Here is a 14,507-nt window from a genome sequence, read left to right on the forward strand (position 1 = left end):
TTATAAACCACAGAGGTTGCTCACAGTTCTGGAAGCTGGAAGTTCAATATCAAGGTGCCAGCATAGTCAGGTTTGGTACAAGCCCTCTTCCCAGTTACAGACTTGTGACTTCTGTCCCCGCTTGGCAAAGGAGGCAAGGAAACTGTCTGGGGCCTCTTCAAAGAGCACTTTTTGTAAGAGCACTCCAGGGCTCTGTCCTATGGCCTAATTACCTTGCAATGACCCTGTCTCCCAATACAATCACCTGGGGGGTTAGGTTTCAGCATAGGAATTTAAGGGGATGCGAACATAAGCACTGCTTATGGTATGAAATTGAGGATGTCTTTGCTTCTGATTTTCTCACCTTTATTTCTGTGGCCATCATCTCAGAAGCTTAATAGGAAGTTCTTTCGGTATGATTACTTGTTTTCCTAAGAATGAATGTCTTTAAATATCTTTAATCAAAAAATATAATTTAACCTTTTTAAAGAGAATTCTATCCAATTATTTTATTAGAACGTTCTCCAACAAGCCTCTAAATTGAGCTGTGCTACTCTGGACAAGTCGTTTAACCATCTGAAGCTGTGATTTTGATCACCTACGAGGGTGGAATGAACCACTATTGACCATTGAACAACATGGGGACTAGGCACTGATCCCCTGCTCCTGCACAGCTGAAAGTCTTTATATATATATATATCTATATCTATATCTATATATAGATATATAGATATATATATATTCATTTTAGAGAGAAAGAGACCATTAGCACGTGCAAGTGTGGGAGGAGCAGAGGGAGAGATTCTCAAGCAGATCCCCCTAAGTGTGGAGACAGCCTTGGGGTTAGATCTCATGACCCATAAGATCATAACCTAGGCCACAACCAAAAGTCAGATGCTTAACCGACTGAGCCAGCCAGGTTCCCTGAAAATCCATGTATAACTTTTGACTCCCTAAAACCTTAACTAAGTGCTCGCTATTCACCAGAAGTTTTGCGAATAGCATAACCAGGGATTGACACACATTTTGTATGTTATATATTATATACTGTATTCTTACAATAAAGTGAGCTAGAAATAAGAAATATTAAGAAAATCATAAGGAGAAAATACATTTACAGTACTATACTATAAGAAGTCCACATATAAGGGGCACCTGGGTGGCTCAGTGGGTTAAAGCCTCTGCCTTCAGCTTGGGTCATGATCTCAGGGTCCTGGGATCGAGCCCCGCATCGGGCTCTCTGCTCAGTGGGGAGCCTGCTTCCTCCTCTCTCTCTCTGCCTGCCTCTCTGCATACTTGTGATCTCTGTCAGATAAAAAAAAAAAAAAGAAGTCCACATATAAGTGGACCCATGCAGTTCAAACCTATGTTGTTTAAGAGCCAACTGTATTTTTAAGCTTCTTTCCATCTTTGATATTCTATAATCTCCTAGACCTCGGGTGTTAGTAAATATTTCTGTTCACATACACAAAATCGAAATCACAGAGAAGTTAAATCAACCAGACAGAAGGAAAATTATTTATCTCTATTTAGCACAACTTGATGACAGGAAACCCCTTTGTCCTGGCTGGCAGCCATTTCCATACATCCCTTGGAGGTGGTCACAACCTCCCCTTCTCCTGTCCCGGAAAGACTTGAGGCCCAAGCAGTTTGGGCCTGCTCCCATTTTAATTTATCTGTTTATCTATCTATCTCTCTATCTATCTATCTGTCTATCATCTGTTTTATCATCTTCTTAAACTTTGAAACAGTCACATGGCCAATGAACTTTTTTCTTTTATTAAAGTTTCTCCTTTCCTGGATCCAGTCTTAAGCATAAATATACTCCTTATTCAGGCAGTACGATGGACTCTTTGGTAAGAAATGCAAACTGTGTTTGTTCTGTTGCCTTCCCTCTGTGGTGTCTGCAGCTACACAAACTGGAGATGGGAAAAGAGATAACAGTGGCAGGTAAACAAAACAGAAACCTATCTCATCAGAGATGAAAGAGCACAATTCCTTTCACGGGTTGTGTCGGCAAATCAGGCCCAGAAACAAAGCTAGAGGAGCTCGAAACAAGTGGATGAGACTGCGGATATTTGTTTTATGATATTTACATATTGTACCATGAATACCAATAACTATATTTTAGGAAGACAGAGGCTCAAATCTCCCATGAAAATATTACATGTTGCTAGGTTTTAATATTCTTATTAAAATGATATGCAGAATAATCCAGTTTATACACAAATTTATTTTAATAGAAATCCCAGCTTTAAGAGATGGAAGTGCCCACAGCAGGCTGTCTGATGCACAGAGGTGCCTCCAACTCTTCCCCAATGCTGTGATTTTCCGCCCATGCACGTCCTTAAAACAGATCACTTGCTCTTTTGTTACTGAGGTGTACTGGTTTGCATCCTTCCCTTGCTGTGTTTCTTGTCTCTCCTGATAGAAAAAAGATTCTCTTTAGTTAAAATGGCTCCGCCTGCCTTGGTGGCCTTCCCCTGTACAGTGGCAGCCTCTCTTAGAGCACTTACCTTCTGTCCTTGGTTTGGGGAATGAAAATGGATTAATGAGGTGGTAGAGGGTGTTCAGGGAGCCTGGGTGAGGGAACCCAAGGGGTCATATAGATTTAGCCTTCTTTTCAGCGTCGTTTAGAGGCAGTTTAAATTCTCCTGTGAGGAATGCTATGGTCCCCTTCTCTGATAATTACAAGCTGTGGTGGTTCATACCATCATGGTGTTTACCCTCCTGATCGTGGAGACAGGCCTCCTCTTCTATGCGGAAACTGATCTTCTGCCTGGAATATTAACATGCTTCCTATTCTCCACCACTGAACCGAGAGGCCAGCTCCTCCATAAAAATCTCCCTTGATTTTCCCTGTTCAGAATTAATCTCCCCTTTCTCTGTGCTTCAGGCACTTTTTCACCGTATTGTGGGTTTTTTAAAAATTTTTAATGTTTTTTTAAAGATTTTATTTATTTATTTGACAGAGAGAGACAGTGAGAGAGGAAACACAAGCAGGGGGAGTGGGAGAGGGAGAAGAAGGCTTCCCGCTGAGCAGGGAGCCCAATGCAGGGCTCGATCCCAGGACCCTGGGATCATGACCTGAGCCGAAGGCAGATGCCCAATGACTGAGCCACCCAGGTGTCCCTCACACTGTTGTGTTTTAAATAGCTTTTTATCTAACTTACATTTTTGTTGCCCCCAAAATCAGTGGGGGTGTTATATTCATCTTTGATTACCTACAGTCTTGCACAGTGCTTGACACATGATAGAGCTCAGTGTATGATCGTCAAATACAGAATATATTCTATGTTGACAAATAAATTCTGTGTAATATAGTCTATATTGGGTCTCTTCTTTATTGATGTATATAACATATTATATGACATACATTGACATATACCATATTTATATATTTTTATATGGATATAAAAAGAAGCCCTCCTGCCCTCATTTAAACACAAATGAGAAGAGTCTGTGGCCTCTGTTTTTCTCCCTTTCTGGTCTAATCTTTTATTCGTGACAATTTTTGTTTAGAAATGGATTTTTATCCCCTGTATAATCTTGGTGGAGTGGCCAGTTAGCCTTTTTGGCTAATAGTCACCCACCCCAGGGCCGTGGAAGAAGCAAGTAGTGATAGTTCATAAAATGCACTTGATTTCCACCTTCCCCTCTGAAACTTGTCCTGAGATCCAGGGAGCCCATGTCTCCGGTTTGAGGAATCATTATGGGGTGATTGTGCCTTCTGATGAATGGCCCGAGACCCAGCAGGATATACAGAAGAGTGAAAGAATAGAAAAGCCGTTTCCTAAGAAACTAAGCTATTTATTTATGACTTACCTAAGCTGATCTTCTGTCCAATCTGCTCAACCTTGGCTAAAAATTGTGAGGGGAATAAAATTGTATAGTGTTTTGGGAAACTAGGATTTTCGGCATGGGAGAGAGGAGAAACAGAAACAAGATGGAATATATTAATTCAAATTAGAATTGGAGATCCCAGTATGAATGAGTATGAATTCATGATAAATGTTTTTTTAAAATGCACGTATATCCTAATATTTTCTCTAAGTCGTCTCGAAACTAAGCAAGCAGCAGTGAGCTAGCTCCCTTAGCACTCGTGCCTCCTCGGAGGTACAGCTGACTGCTGATAGAGCTAGAGCAGGGACTAAATTAGGTGGAATGTCTTGACATAATAGATCGTGTAGTGAGGATGCCATCAAGGATTACTGAGGATGTGTCAAAAGGAATCAGGCACCGACTTAAAGAGGCTCCCACTGGCTAGCTATTGGATAATTAGAGCATCAATAAGAATAATGACTGCAATGGATTGAAAGAATTAACTGAAGTTTAAATCTAAGAGTTCATGACAGAAAAAGAAAAATCCTTCATTGGTTTCCTTTGGAGGATGCTAAGTAACCAACTCTTTACTTTGAAAATTATTTACAAAAGGAACGAATCAAGCATTTATTGTGCCGTTGCCTTATGAATTCTATCCCAGGGTAACTAAATTGATGAAGGGGAAATTTCTTATTAAAGTAGTCCTTCAGCTAATAACTAGAGGAATAAAAAAACGTTGCCGTTCTGCAGCCTCTAATGGAATGATGGATCTAGACATCATCCCGGTGGCTTGCTAATGTCCCCAAAAAGGGGCAGCCAGACGTTATATGGCTCCTGATGGATGTGCAGTACCATCCATGAAGTATATTTGCTAAAGGCTTGGATCTGCATCCGAGGAAGCCTCCAAATATGGTTTTTGGAAATAAAGTCACTGGAACATGACCACACGCCCTCCCTCACGTATTGTCTGTGGTCACATTCACCACCACGTAGGCACAGTTGAGTGGCCGTGACACAGACTACATGGACTGTAAATCTGTCAGTATTGCCTATCTCACCCTTTACCAAAGAAATTTACCAGCCCCTGCTCTACCTCAAGCTACGCACGTGTAGCAGAGACATGGGACGAGAGAACATGTGAAATGACACCATGGAGATAAGCAGGAAATCCAGACTAGGGAATCGTACAGGAAAAATGACCCTTGTTCTTATATAAAGAAACTGCAAGGAAAGACGAGCACTTCTCTTTGGTTCCTAATCTGTACTTCAACTCAGATCAGCAAGGTCAAGCTTACCTGATTCAGGAGCTGGCAGTCTCTAATTCCCAACTCCAGGTTTCCGGCTCTTTTCCAGTTAGCAGATTGCTCCTATCTTCATGCTTTAATTAATGTCTCTTGATGCACATAATAATTATGCCTTATATTTGCCTAGCCCTTGTCAGGGCCCCATGGAGGCATCATAAATCAGCAGTGCCCAGCGCGAACCTGTTTGGACCGAGTGGAGAAGCTCCTAGAGCAGGGCTCTCCCGCCCAGCAGGGTCAGGCCATTGTTCATTTTCTCCCTGGATACCACCTTCAGTGTCTGAATGGAGGTCTGGGAAGAGGAGCTCATGGTTGGAAATAGCACAGGACAGTGGTTTGCCAGCCTTTGCTAAGTTATGGAATTCTTTGCTAAACACGATCTTTGGTGGAAATGTAAACAGCAGGTCAGCAAGGCTGCTTCTGGGGGAAGTAGGGTTGAGGGCAGGGATGCGATGTGCATCCCATGGACATGATGATGGACCATCCTGTGAAGGCACCATGCATATGTGTGCGTGGGCGCTTCCGTATCAGAGAAAAGGGAATATAAATACTGGACATGTCTGTTAACAAAGTGGCCTACAGAAACCTCATAAAAAAGAACAAAAAGGAGCTGTAGGTTAGAAAAGATGAAAAATAAGACAATATATTATGTCTTAACATATTATAACTAAGTTGAAGAGGACAGCAAAACTTAAAGGGAAAAAAGGTCAGAAGACTGGTGAGGGCCGTGTGATGTGACACGTTAAAAACTTTATCCCTTCTAGCCCCTAATTTCATTTATGCTGTTTCATTTCTTTTCTATGTCAGCTGATTAGATGCCAAATAATTGGTGTAGTTGTTCTGCAGCAAAGATAACCTTATTTTATGATATGGAAGAGAAGATATAGTTTGGGGAATTTAATGAAGATTACAGTTTGTGTTTCTCTTTTAGGTTTGGCCTAAAAAGTACTAGAATCTCAAACAATGAAGTGCTAAAATTGCTTAATACTTGCTCAAAATCAGTTGAGTGAGTTTTGGGGGAGAGGGGGTAGTAACAGTGATACAGTCTGTTCTCTTTAATATTTGCTTGGCTTTGTTTCAAAAGTGTGTACAGTCATTGGCTCTTTTGAACTGTAGATGTTTATTCAGAGTAGGAGAACCCTTTCATGTCAGTTCAGAAAGAGGGTCTTAAGCATTCTTCCAAAGAGAACATATATGCCAAAGATGGGAGTACCCCTCTAAGCTGAATGTTTGAGAGGCAAGAGAGGGCCCACAATGGCACTGGCCCAGGACTGCTGAACCACCTCGGGGCCTCTGCCCGCCATAGGGGCTGCTCTGAACCATTCTGTGGTAGCATTCATAGTCCCCCTATGGGGTGAGCCTTTTCTTGCCTATCTGGTGTGTCCAGAATTGGGCTCATCACCTTCTTTTTCCTTCCTACATCTGCATCGCTATCACTGGAGAAATGTTTTCCTTCTGCTCAGTCTTTAAACCTTGCAGTCACATTCAGCCGCTCCATGTTATTTCTTTTGTCCCATAGGTCGTTAACACCTGCATCATCTTCCTGTAGGCAGTTTTGCTCGCCCTTTGATGTTAAAGCCCTGGGTTATAGCCCTGGTTCTGCCACTTACCAGCTATGACCCTTGAGCAAATTCCATTTCAATGTCCCCATCTGTAAACCTGAGATAATGCTTACCTTAGAGGTAGTTGTAGGAACCGAACAGAACATCCGATGTGTCTGGAATGTTTAAGGACTCAGTAAGTGGCTGTAGGAGCTACTGGTGTTATTAGAGGAGAGTATTCGATCTTCCTCTTGGCTACCACCTGGTTCAACGTCTTAACGCTTCTCTGGGCAGCTTCTTGGCTGACTTCCCTATTCTCCAATCCATCTTTCCAGACCGAGTTTCTAAACATACCGGCTCTTCTTCTTCTTCTTTTTTTTAAGCATACCAAAAAACCTTGTAAGCCTCCAGTTTCCTGCCTCACCATCTTAACACTGGCACCCAGCGTTCTAGGCCCCCATTATGTGCAGGAGCTTCCACCCGGATGTCCCCAGCCCATGCACCACAATGACTGTTTCAATACAGAAATCTGACCGTGTCATACACGCACCCACCCACACAGACACACAGAAAGCTTTTCAGGGGCTCTAAGTAGAAACTGCCAAATCGTCCCCACAGTATTCCCGGTCCCATTTGGTCCAAGCCTGCCCACCTCTCGGTCCTCATCTTATCCCTCTCTCGTTCTTCACGGTCTCATACCAGCCGCAGATCCCATCTGTCCACCATGCAGCCTACTCCTGAGTCTTTGCAAATGCTCGTGTTCCCGCCTTTCCAGATCTTCCCGCTGCATCCTTCACTCATTCTTTCCCATTCTTTCAGTTCTCAGTGCGTCATTTCTTCAGGAAAGCCATTCCTGTCTAAGTTGAACCTGCCCATTACCTCTCAGAACCACCGGCCCGTCCTTCAATGCATTCCGTGCAGTTGTCATTTCACGTAGATTCAGATGGACACGTGACAGCTATAGTCCTCCCTAACTAGGAAGTAAGTGAGAGTACAATTTTTTAAAAAGATTTTATTTATTTATTTGAGAGAGAAAGAGAGCATGAGAGGGAATAGGTCAGAGGGAGAAGCAGACTCCCCACCAAGCAGGGAGCCCGATGCGGGACTCGATCCCGGGACTCCAGGATTATGACCTGAGCCAAAGGTGGTCGCTTAACCAACTGAGCCACCCAGGTGCCCCCTGAGAATACAATTTTTGGCCACCATTGGTTGTTTTCATTGTTTGGATCTGTGACACATAAGAGTTGATAAAAATCCCCACGGAATTAATGAACAGCATGTGCCTTCCTCTCTTCAACCTAGATCCCCTCACCTCTATAACATGGACTCATGTCATCACCCTTCCATCACCTTGCTACCGCTAGGCAGGGCCCAGCCTTTGCCCCCAAGTTCCACTCACCTGAAATGTCTGCCTCGCTTCCCTGCATCCACCAAATCCATCCTTCAAGGCTCAGCTCCAGTGTTTCTGCTACAGAGCTCTGAAAATCATGTTGGTCTTTTTGGAAGCTCAGAATTCCCCACCTCATTCTACACTTCATAGTTTATTCTCCTTCTTGTTTGTGTACATGAGCCCATTTTCCCAGCCACATGGCAAGCCACGTCCTTGCTGTGTCCTCCCTGGTGCCTGGCATGGTGCTAAAAAGCTGGATAGATCACTGGTATATGAGATCCAGTGGTTTCCATCTCTGTTTTGCAAGACCCGCTCAGAGCATGACACAGAGTTAAGGGGCAAAAAAAGATGTGCTGAAAGAATATGTATGTCAGAAAATAGAACTGCAAGAAGTTCTGGGAAGTTTCTGGAAGAAAAATAAATGTACCTGGGATTTAAACACAAGACCAATGAATTTTAGTCCTTGGCTTTATCCATGGGGCCCATCCCTCTGAGGATTTGCAGTTCTTAAGCTGAAGGAGACTTTTAATGTAGGAGGCACCGGCATCCTCAAACGCTCCTCTTTTCAAGGTTTGAATCAATGAAAAGGACTGGTCCTTATCTTCATAAAATGGCTATCTTGACCTGCCCAGCTCACAATTCACACATTTCTCTGTGCAGCTTTAAACACCTTCCTATCTGTGAACGAGCTGGGATTCCAAGGTGTTTATTTAATAATTAAGTTGACTTAACTAAGCTTTCTATAATTAGAATGAGCGTTTCAGGCAGCCAAATTACTCCTATGTTCAACCACATGAAAAACAATCCCATCTGAAGTCATTTGGAAGGCAATACCAGGAAATCATTCTCAGCATTGCAAGACATACCAAGAAACTTAGTTGGAGCAACCTACTTGTGTGGCTATGAGAAATAGAGTGCTTAGGCCTACCTCTGTGGCATCCTAATAACACTGATGAGAATGTTACTAAGTCATGTGACCATCGGATCCTCCTACACTGCAAATGCATTGCAATCTTACGATCTTGTCATTTTACAGATGGGCTATTCGTTTTATCAGTTGTCAGTGAAGCAAGGAAAATAAATTTTCAAGAATAACAAAGGATGGAACCATAGTTTTTTCTTGGAGTGTAGTCGTCTTTGGCAACATGGAGACTGGTAAACACAGAAATACTTTGTATTTGTAGTGTCCAAAGTACACAGATGGAATAATGATCAATTACTCATAGGAAATGTTCTTATTAAGGTATAAAATGCAGAATGCATCCAGTGAGGAACCTGTACGGCTCTGTGGACTTCCACGTACATACTCATCTGGGTGACCACCGCTCACTTCACTAGGTAGAACACTTCCCGTACTGAAGAAGGCTCCTCCTTCCCTTTTCCTGGTCAGATCCCATCTTCTGCCATAACATAATCATTATCTTAATCTTCATCGCCACTCTTTAGTTTTATCTGCTTGTGAAAATGCCTGTACATGAAGTTATACATGATCTCTTCTTTGGTGTTTTTGGCTTCTTTTGCTCAACATTCATTCATGTTGCTGTTTTTTGTGCTTTGCAGAATCCCAGTGTATAAACACTCTACAATCTATCTATTTTTCCATCTGTAGATATTTGGTTTTTCTCCAGTTTGGGGTCAGAGGTCCTCATGTCTCTTGTGTGTATACCTAAGAGTGGAATTACAGAGTCATACGGTAAACATTGTATCTTAATGAATACTGCCAGTTTTCTCAAGTGATTGAACCATGGTGTATTCAAATTCATTAGCAGAATATGGGAATCAAAGGTAACTGCTGTTGCATAGTCTAAATTGTGCCATTTATTTCTGGTTTATTAGTAAGAATTGGCATTTTAGTATATGTGCTGCCGAAGCGAGCACAGAATTGGCATTTTAAAAGTATATTATATTAACATAGGCATGAAAACTTGACCAGCCCAAGTGCTGGTTGGAATTAAAGGTAAAAGAAGTTTGTAAAATGTTTATAGCCTAAAATTCCACTTTAAAAATTCAGCTTTGTGGGAGAGCATCAAACAATTGGAACTTTAATAAAGTCTGTCATTTAGTGAATTACTCTCTCCTTTAGAGTGTTGGAGATTAATGTTTGGAGATTAAAATTAGGCAATGGTAATTTAGAAAAATGCGTTAAGAAACTTGTTTGCCTCAGTCAATCAAGAAGGCTTTGTTTAGAGGAGATACACAAAAAACAATGATGATGTGGGCTAATAAGCATATCATTCTGCTGAATAATTGAGTTTATTTCTCATACACCTGATACAAAGAACATTTTGATGTCCCAAGCCTATGCCATTATTTTTCTATCCATTTTTATCTTGCTCTCATAAACCCATGAAGTGCAGAGTTGTTTTTATTTTTTTCATGTGACCAGGGAATTGTCTACCTTGCTTTCACTGTAATTTGCCTGCCTCTGATTTAGAAGTTCTTTTGAAAGGAAAGTGTGCCTTTCTCTGTTTACAAGAGATGGAAAACCACAAGCACTAAATTCTCCACACCAAGACATAGGGAAAGAGGTCTCCTGTCATTCGCTTCTGATGGTAGAATAACATGTGGCTTTGCCTTTTCTGTTCCAGTTATCTCAGGGATCTCCAGAACCCATTGAGCCCAACTTTTTCACAGCAGATTACCATTTATTACATCGTCCGTCGGGTGGAAACAGCTTGTCCCCAGATGACCCGACAGGTAATGGTCTTCACCACAGGAAATCTGACGTTCATAAGTAAATATATTGTTTGGATCAACAGCTATCCTTAAAAGATTATCTTCAATTTAAAAGAAAAATAGAGCTTATTTTGATTATCTGTGGCAATAGTTGGAAGAGATATATAGTACAAGTATAGAAGTTCCCTGCGAGGTTTATCATGCCCTGTTGTGGCAGCTTCCTTGATCATTTATTAATGCCATAAACAAACAGCAGAATCGGTTTGAGTGAATTGTATTTCCTTTTATTTCTTCTTATCTGATGATGGGGAATCAAATGCCCAAAAGCATCCAGGGAGATAAAAAACAGAAATGAAGACTTTGAATATTCAAAATGAAGAACATTCAAAACTTACATGGAGGATCTACATATTTAATTTGATTTTCTTTTTTGCATTAATCTCACATAAGGAGACTATGTAGCATGGGGATTAAAGGTGCAGATTCTCAAAACCTGGATGCCTAAACTTGAATCTCAGCTCCAGCATTTAGCAGTTGACCTTGGGCAAATTATCTGACCTCTTGAACCCCAGTTTCCTTGCCTATAACATGGAGGTAAATGTGGTACTTGCACTATAGGGCTATAATGAGAATCAGTGTAAACATATAAAAGGTACTTGACCATTAGCAGGGGCTCACCATAATGTAGCTCTTCTTATGATAACTGAACTCTCAGAAGAGGTTTTCAAACTACTCTGAGATTTCAAGTTTCCTTAATAGTTTTCAAATGCCTACAAACTATAGTTCCATCACTCAGTTGCATAGATAGAAATGACGGTTTAAAGGGAGACTCTCCATCCCCTCACTCCTCAATTTAGGCAAATCATTTCATGTATTAATCTCAAACTTTCCCTACGTCTTGGACTCCTGGGATAAAGCCAACCTGTAGGCCGAATTTTTGTTTAAAATAATCCCTGAGAAACCTGCAAGAGCAAGACGAACTCTTGGCTAAAGTCTTTTGCTTTGAAAAACACCCCCAGGGCAGGTCAGTCAGTTTGTAGGCCAAACTTCTTACAGGAGTGATTCTGATGAAACCAGGAGCTCAGGTGGAAATCTCGGAGTGGCCTGAGAGACAGTTGGCAGATGTCCAGGGCAGCTGGAGGGGCCAACCCGGGGTGGAGCAGGCAAGTCCCGTCCTAGCAGGCTGGCTACAGGCTCGCCCAGCAGAGACTGCAGCCACTTTGGGGAACACCTTGGCTCACAGCTTGGAAGAGGAGCTGCCAGGGCTCATCAGCCTCCTGCCTCCCCTCCACTTCAACCCATTCCCTCTTGTCTCTCCTAAGTGGAGGGGGTTCCTGGGCCTCCCTGCACACACCGGTGTTAATTGATCACAGTAGAAGCTAGCCAACATTGCTTTGGGGGGCACTCAGTTGGGTGAGGTGCTAGTCTATCATCCTTAGAACACCCAGCAGGGTCACCTGTTAGGGGTCTGACTTCGGCTCTGGTCGGGATCTCAGGGTCCTGGGATCAAGCCCCCCCCACCCCACCCCTCGCCTCCCCGCTCAGCAGGGAGCCTGCTTAAAAAAGAGAAAAACAAAAACAAAAACACTGGCAAAGAAAGTATTGCCTCCTAGCACTAAGTGTGCTATATATCCCTCTAGGCAGTCATGGAAAGGGCCAGGTCCTCATGTCTTTCCCTGTCTACTTCTGCCTCCCTCTAAGAATTCATTTTCTTTCTAGCACATATTAACTGGTTTTGCTTGTAGCTTAAGGAGAGGTTTTTTAAATCAGAAAACTTGCCCTTTGGGTCATTTGTGTTGGGAATATCCCTCACCTCACCTTTGTGTTCACATAAATGGGTAGGCTCACACATGCCTCTCTAACTTAATTGCCCAATTTATAGCCTGAGAAATGCCCCAAAGTCTTTGTGTATTATTTTGTGATGGCCACCCGAAAGGAGCCATTATTAAAGGAAGAGAAACAACAACAACAAAAAATTAAAAAATAAAGGAAGAGAAACAAAGCGTTTGAATATTCCAAGCAAGGTAATTTGGAATGTGCTCCTCTTCATCATGACTAAGTTGACCCTGTTTTCACTACAGTTGAGTTGTAATTGTCAACAAAGTCCAACTAAGAAAATGTGAACCAAAGGTCAGACTTCCCATAACCTATCTATTTCAGGTCTGTGTACCAGCTCTGACTTGGAGGAGGGAATAACATATGAACAGATGCAGGTGAGGTTTTTGCAGTACCTTTGAACAATTTTATTTTGTTGCTTTTAGTTCAGTACTAACCTGAATTTTTTTTTTTCAACGTCAGACTGTGATTGAAGAAGTCCTAGAGGAAAGTGGTTATTACAACTTTACATCTAACAGGTGAGATCTAGAGTTTTCTTTTAAATGTGAAAGTTCAGTTGAGATCATTGGATGTTAGATGTAATTATCCTGGATTCCAGAGATTTCTTTTTCCAACTTTTATTTTAAATACTTTTGTAAATCTTGGCTTAGACCGATACAACCATGGGTAGAATATATGTTGCCCATCTTTTGTATGGATGCAGCTGCTATTTTTCTGTTGAAAAGAAAGGGTGATAGCTTAGTGGTAATTTACTCCCAGAAAAAAAATAAGAAACATAATGAAATGGAAAAGCATTTCTAGGTTTTTTGTTTTTGTTTTTTAAATTAAGCATTTGTTCCATTCTAGTAGAGCTGTAAACTCGGAGTTCCATCTCTGAAATCTACCCATTATTTGTATAGAATGCAGGGGGGAATGCAACTAAACAAAGAATCACTTCTGGTGAATTTAAGATATGCTTGTGGAAGAAGGACTTGTTATGTGTTGCCATTTGCTTACCCTAAGTAAAAAGCCTCAGTTTACTGTGTATTATCTTCTAACATAAGAACTATTTGTGCTCTAAAAATATAGTGTTTTATCACTTCTGGCCAGTTCTGATTCCTGCATTTTACTGTTGGGCACAGTGTTGGCCACAAAGATTTGAGTGCAGTTAGTTTACTTGGGAGGCAATTCTGGAAACACTGGTAGGGGAGTGAAGAAATAATTCAGTGAAGGTTTCATTTTCAAGCAAGTAACCCTTGTGGCTGACCGGGCCTAGGTCTCACTGGGGAAATCTGAGAGCCAGTACTAGAACATGTATCTCAGGTATCCACCCCACTCAAGGGCAGAGGGATGTTTGTCCTCTCTCCTGGGGTATTTATTCTTGCGTTTCCACTGATCATTGTTTGCAGCCTTTCCCCAGAGAATGTTAGTTCCCTGGCATTTCTGGCCTTCTGTAAGGGTGAACAGAACAGATTCCAGAGGCCAGAGAAATCCTCAGGAAGAGAAATGCAGCCGCTGGCAGCTGGAAAGCAAGCCAGCTTGCTGTGGATGAGGGGATGAGGGCACTGACAGTGTCTACACATGAGTTGTCTCGATTTTTCCAAGGAGCCCCTCACAACCGAGTCCTCAAACTGATCATAAGCAGCCCCACTCTCTGTGGTTCCATGTTCCTTTAGTTTGTTCTCTCAGAGTGGCCTTTAATGCCTGAAGGAGCTACCTTCTTCCCACTGCTGAAGCTATCTTGTGACCACTATTTAAATCATTCCAGAAGTTGTCTCTAAAGGTATTCGCCGTGGTAAGAGAAAGAGGCCTCAAGAGCATCCTGTTAGGTTATTATATGGAAATTAGATTCTTTTTTGAGATTAGTTCAGTCTCCAACTTTTTTTTTTTTTTTTTTTTTTTACTTCTCTTATTTTAACAAGTTGTTTATATAAATCACACATAAGATTATTCAGCTGCTTGCTCTTTGGGCTTGATAATATA

General features: G+C 41.8%; 1 protein-coding gene across 3 annotated transcripts in view; it reads left to right on the top strand.

Annotated features, from left to right (window-relative positions):
* Window positions 1–14,507, top strand: part of LOC111155077 (NIMA related kinase 10) — a 215,373-nt gene that overhangs the window by 195,934 nt on the left and 4,932 nt on the right. For 2 of the 3 annotated variants that reach the window (XM_022515115.1, XM_022515116.1), the window contains 3 exons: window positions 10,622–10,730; window positions 12,870–12,922; window positions 13,008–13,063. In XM_022515115.1, the coding sequence (XP_022370823.1) occupies window positions 10,622–10,730; window positions 12,870–12,922; window positions 13,008–13,063 (218 nt within the window). Of the gene's footprint in view, window positions 1–10,621; window positions 10,731–12,869; window positions 12,923–13,007; window positions 13,068–14,507 lie in introns of those variants that run through there. The other variant, XM_022515117.1, reaches the window with a different exon arrangement.

This window comes from Enhydra lutris, unplaced genomic scaffold (assembly GCF_002288905.1).
Source record: "Enhydra lutris kenyoni isolate GAN:26980312 unplaced genomic scaffold, ASM228890v2 scaffoldscaffold39, whole genome shotgun sequence".
In the NCBI taxonomy this organism is placed as follows: Eukaryota; Metazoa; Chordata; class Mammalia; order Carnivora; family Mustelidae; genus Enhydra; species Enhydra lutris.